The sequence below is a fragment of the Pundamilia nyererei genome, unplaced genomic scaffold (assembly GCF_000239375.1).
Source record: "Pundamilia nyererei isolate P.nyererei 1_Seehausen unplaced genomic scaffold, PunNye1.0 scaffold00395, whole genome shotgun sequence".
Taxonomy (NCBI): domain Eukaryota; kingdom Metazoa; phylum Chordata; class Actinopteri; order Cichliformes; family Cichlidae; genus Pundamilia; species Pundamilia nyererei.
In genome coordinates this window covers 207,550-211,345 of record NW_005187796.1, presented here as the reverse complement: position 1 = coordinate 211,345, position 3,796 = coordinate 207,550, and the positions used below count along the sequence as shown (strand labels likewise).

The following is a 3,796-nucleotide window of genomic DNA, read 5'->3' as shown; positions in this document are numbered from 1 at the left end:
CACACAGCCATCCCAGTACGATATCATGTGCCCATGTGCTGTGTTGACATGTGGATCTGCCTGAAACACGATGTAGATTTATCAGTAAAACTGTGAGGAAGTGGGGGCATTCATAATCTGGACACAATAGAGCAACACTTGCCTCTTTGAGGTAAAATGTCACAAATCCATCAATGATGTTGTCTTGCTCCAGTCCAATGATCAGATTCACCACACTGAGGAATGCATGCACTGCATACACTTCACAGATGTATATTTGATATATTAATTTCTAATTAAAGACAGGACAACTTGCAAACATTACGTGCTGCTTTAAAAATCACTGCTTTCTAAATACTGCAACAGGTTTTTATAGGTACAATATGCAGAAAGTCCTAACTCGAGTTTTGATCTGTAATGAACACTTCCCTCGGTCGCTGTTGGTCAAAGCAAGAAACGTGCATTTGAGAAATCCTACCATAAAAAAGTGGATCTACTGGAGCCTTCTTTTTAAGCATAAAACGAGCTGAAATGGCCAGAACAAGAACTGTTGTGCACCAAGCGAAGAAGAAAGCTTCAGCACTGCATGGGGAAAAAAAGCAGATAAATCATTCTCAGAGTAGTTACTCCTCGCTGCTGATGGTGGAAGTCGGAAGTCCAACAGTTAATATGTGAACCAGTTTCCACGTACCTGTTGCTGTAAATGAGAGAATTGAATAAATAGCAGATGGGGATAGACATCAGGGAGAGCAGGAACACTCCCGTTCCCGCAGACGCGCTCATTGCGCACCGAGCGATTTGTCTGAGCGAGAACTTAAAATCTTAAATTAAACAAATCAGCCCCAGAAAATGTTCATGCTTAGCTTGCGAGTCACATTTCACAGGATGGGAGGAAAGTCAGAGTGTTGCCGGAAAAAAAAGAAACTTTGAGCTCGGCTCCCGCATGCATGCTCAATCTTGTCTGGTCTGTCTGCCTGCTCTCCTCTCTCTCTTTCTCTGTTTACCTACACATGCACTACACTCAAACGAGCTTCAGCTTTCAGATGGTGGGGGCGGGCCCTCACCTGGAAAGAAACGTAAAAAAAACCCCGACTTTCTGCAGAACTTAATGTAGCAAATTAACAATTCTCGTGCCTTTCTCTTCTTCTTCTTTTTGAAACATTTTTTTGCTTTTTTTTTTAAATCTCTGATTTGATGGAAGTGGCGATTTTTTTTTTCATTCATTCATATTATTCTATACATCCAAATACTGAGCTGGAGGGAATAGTAAAATAATACATTTAGAGGCTGTGCAAATGAATTTATATGATAGTCCATGAAAAATACAAAAAATTAGAAAAAATAACAAAATAGGACAGGGACGCCACAACTTTATATTCGTCCTAAACGAAAAATTAAGATGTTTTTTCTCGGGCAGCTTCACTGTGCTTAACAAAAATATATATTATACCATCTGTGAAAAAAAACGGTTTTGTTTGTTTGTTTGTTTGTTTGTTTGTTTGTTTGTTTGTTTGTTTGTTTGTTTTTAACGAAGAGACACTGACACCCAGCGGTCAACTGGAAAACGTCAAGCAAGGATGAGGAGGTTTATAATAGGAAAATAAAGAAAAGTGGATAAAACAAAAAAAAGCGCAACATACTAAAACATACATTTGGTGTGTAAATTACTTTTGTTCTGAGACTAAATTTAAACCCAGTTGTTGAAAACAATTATCCAAAGATATTATTCTTGAGAAAACCTAAATTGCATTTTTCACTTTGGCTAGTTTCTTGAAAACCAAATACATGTCAAATATACGATTTAAAATAAGTTATAAATCCATCATTTTGTTTTGTAGCGTCTCTTGTGATTTTTAAACCAATTTATTAAACATTGACATATTTTAAAGAAGAATCTAACAGTCCTGTTACTGAAACCTATTCGACCTGACAAAAGAATAGACAAGCAGTGAGACCATGAGACAACATGACAAAGATGAAGTGGCACTTTCATCCATGTGTTGATAGCTACCACTGGTCGACAAAACGTCAGTCTTCTTTGACATATTTAGCATTTTCTAATCTTTTCTGACTGGGTTAAGTGTTTCACTAGCCAAAAGAAGACAATTATATTTCAGCGTTTTATTTCTTTATTAGTACACCTGCATTTATTAATTCACAGTCTATTGCAATTCACAGCTGCATCTTTTTTCTAAGAAAACACTAATCGTAGCACCGATTTGTAACACTGTTACCATGCATATAGAACAAGTATTACAAACATGTGTTAAAAGCATATAAAATATTATTAATCAGTATTTTGGTGGTCCTGAGTATTTATTTATGTCATTTATGTCATGAGCTACAAATAAAAGTAAGATACCCCTTCAGCCATATTACTCCAATTTCAACCCTTTTGGCATAACATTTATAATAAAGTAATGATAAATGATTCTCTTAGTTCACAGAGGGTTGATCTATATGCGTTGTAATTGTTTGAATAACTATAGTGAATAGGGTATTCAAGCAAATATTTGCCAATAAATACTGAATGAGTATTTAGTACGAGGGACAATTTTTAACTTTATGTTTAATAATTAAAAAAGGGTTTTAAAAATTATAGAATACAGCAGCTAATATCTGATAAAAAAGTTTCCAATTGATGCCTGACCTTTATAAATAAATTTTTAATGGCTTATTATTTGTTTTTATAAATTACACATGTATTTATTTATTTGTTTACATTTTAAGTTTGAATTAATGCGCCAATTGTGTAATGATCAAAAAATATTTTAAAAATTAAAAAATAGAGTGTAGTGCCTCTTGCTCACACGTCCGTCCACGTTTGAATGTAAATGCTGCTTTTAATAAGAATTTTATTATTTTAATTCTATTCTATTTAACATATTTGCCGATTGTATTGTGCCCAAAACGGTCATATAGATAAAAAGAAGGAAAAAAATCTGTATGTTAAGACACTGTTCAAGTTTTTTCTTTGTTCGTTTTTTTTTTTTATCTAGAAGTGAACAATAAAGTTTCAGGAGAAAAAAAAGTATTTTGGAGGAAGTATACCCACGCCACTTCCGGAGACTCTGTAGCTAGCAGGTAGCTAGTGATGAGTGATGGCGTCTGCTGCGATGGATACCACGTAAATGAATAACAACAAAAACATTACGGCGAGTGCGTGTCTGCGTGTCAATAACGAGGCCGTTTCTGTGAAAGTACACTGAAAAACAGTGTGTTGTTATGGCGACCGGGAGCAGTGGTGGCGGATTGCCGTCAAACCATGACGGTCAGGAGGCAGCATCCAATTCGGCTCATTGCGGAGCACCAGCAGCGCTCTCCAACGTCCCAGCCTCCGCTCCTACCCCGTCCGGCTCCCCGCCCGTCCTCGGCCTTCACCGGGAGCCCATGTACAACTGGCAGGCGACGAAGAGGTCCCTAAAGGAGCGCTTTGCCTTCCTCTTCAACAACGAGCTTCTCAGCGACGTCAGGTTCATAGTCGGGAAAGGAAGACAGGCCCAGAGGATACCGGCCCATAAGTTCGTCCTGGCCGCTGGCAGTGCCGTTTTTGATGCCATGTTTAACGGTGGGATGGCCACGACCTCTGCTGAAATCGAGCTGCCTGATGTGGAGCCGGCCGCCTTCCTCGCGCTGCTCAGGTAGGACAGGTGAACCCCGCGCCCTGCCTGCATTCGAGACCACCTAGTACCACACTATTTCCGGGTGGTAAAAACCTCATGCATACCTCATGATCAAAGTATACATAAACATTAAAAACAGCATTTAAAAGTTAATCAAAGTCAAGGCGCTTATGTGGTGATATAAAGTTTACGTT

General features: G+C 38.2%; 2 protein-coding genes across 4 annotated transcripts in view; one reads left to right on the top strand and one right to left on the bottom strand.

Moving 5' to 3' along the window:
- Nucleotides 1–954, bottom strand: part of LOC102193544 (transmembrane 6 superfamily member 1) — a 5,868-nt gene extending 4,914 nt beyond the window's left edge. The window contains exons 1-4 of the mRNA XM_013915910.1: nt 671–954; nt 458–561; nt 143–240; nt 4–60 (exon numbers count right to left, since the gene is read on the bottom strand). Of these exons, the coding sequence (XP_013771364.1) occupies nt 4–60; nt 143–240; nt 458–561; nt 671–762 (351 nt within the window). The 5' untranslated portion in view covers nt 763–954. The remainder of the gene's footprint in view (nt 1–3; nt 61–142; nt 241–457; nt 562–670) is intronic.
- Nucleotides 955–3,009: 2,055 nt separating this feature from the next.
- The window catches only part of LOC102212510 (BTB/POZ domain-containing protein 1), a 5,760-nt gene continuing 4,973 nt past the window's right edge, over nt 3,010–3,796 (top strand). For all 3 annotated transcript variants that reach the window (XM_005753040.2, XM_005753039.2, XM_005753038.2), the window contains exon 1: nt 3,010–3,620. In XM_005753040.2, the coding sequence (XP_005753097.1) occupies nt 3,205–3,620 (416 nt within the window). In that variant the 5' untranslated portion in view covers nt 3,010–3,204. The remainder of the gene's footprint in view (nt 3,621–3,796) is intronic.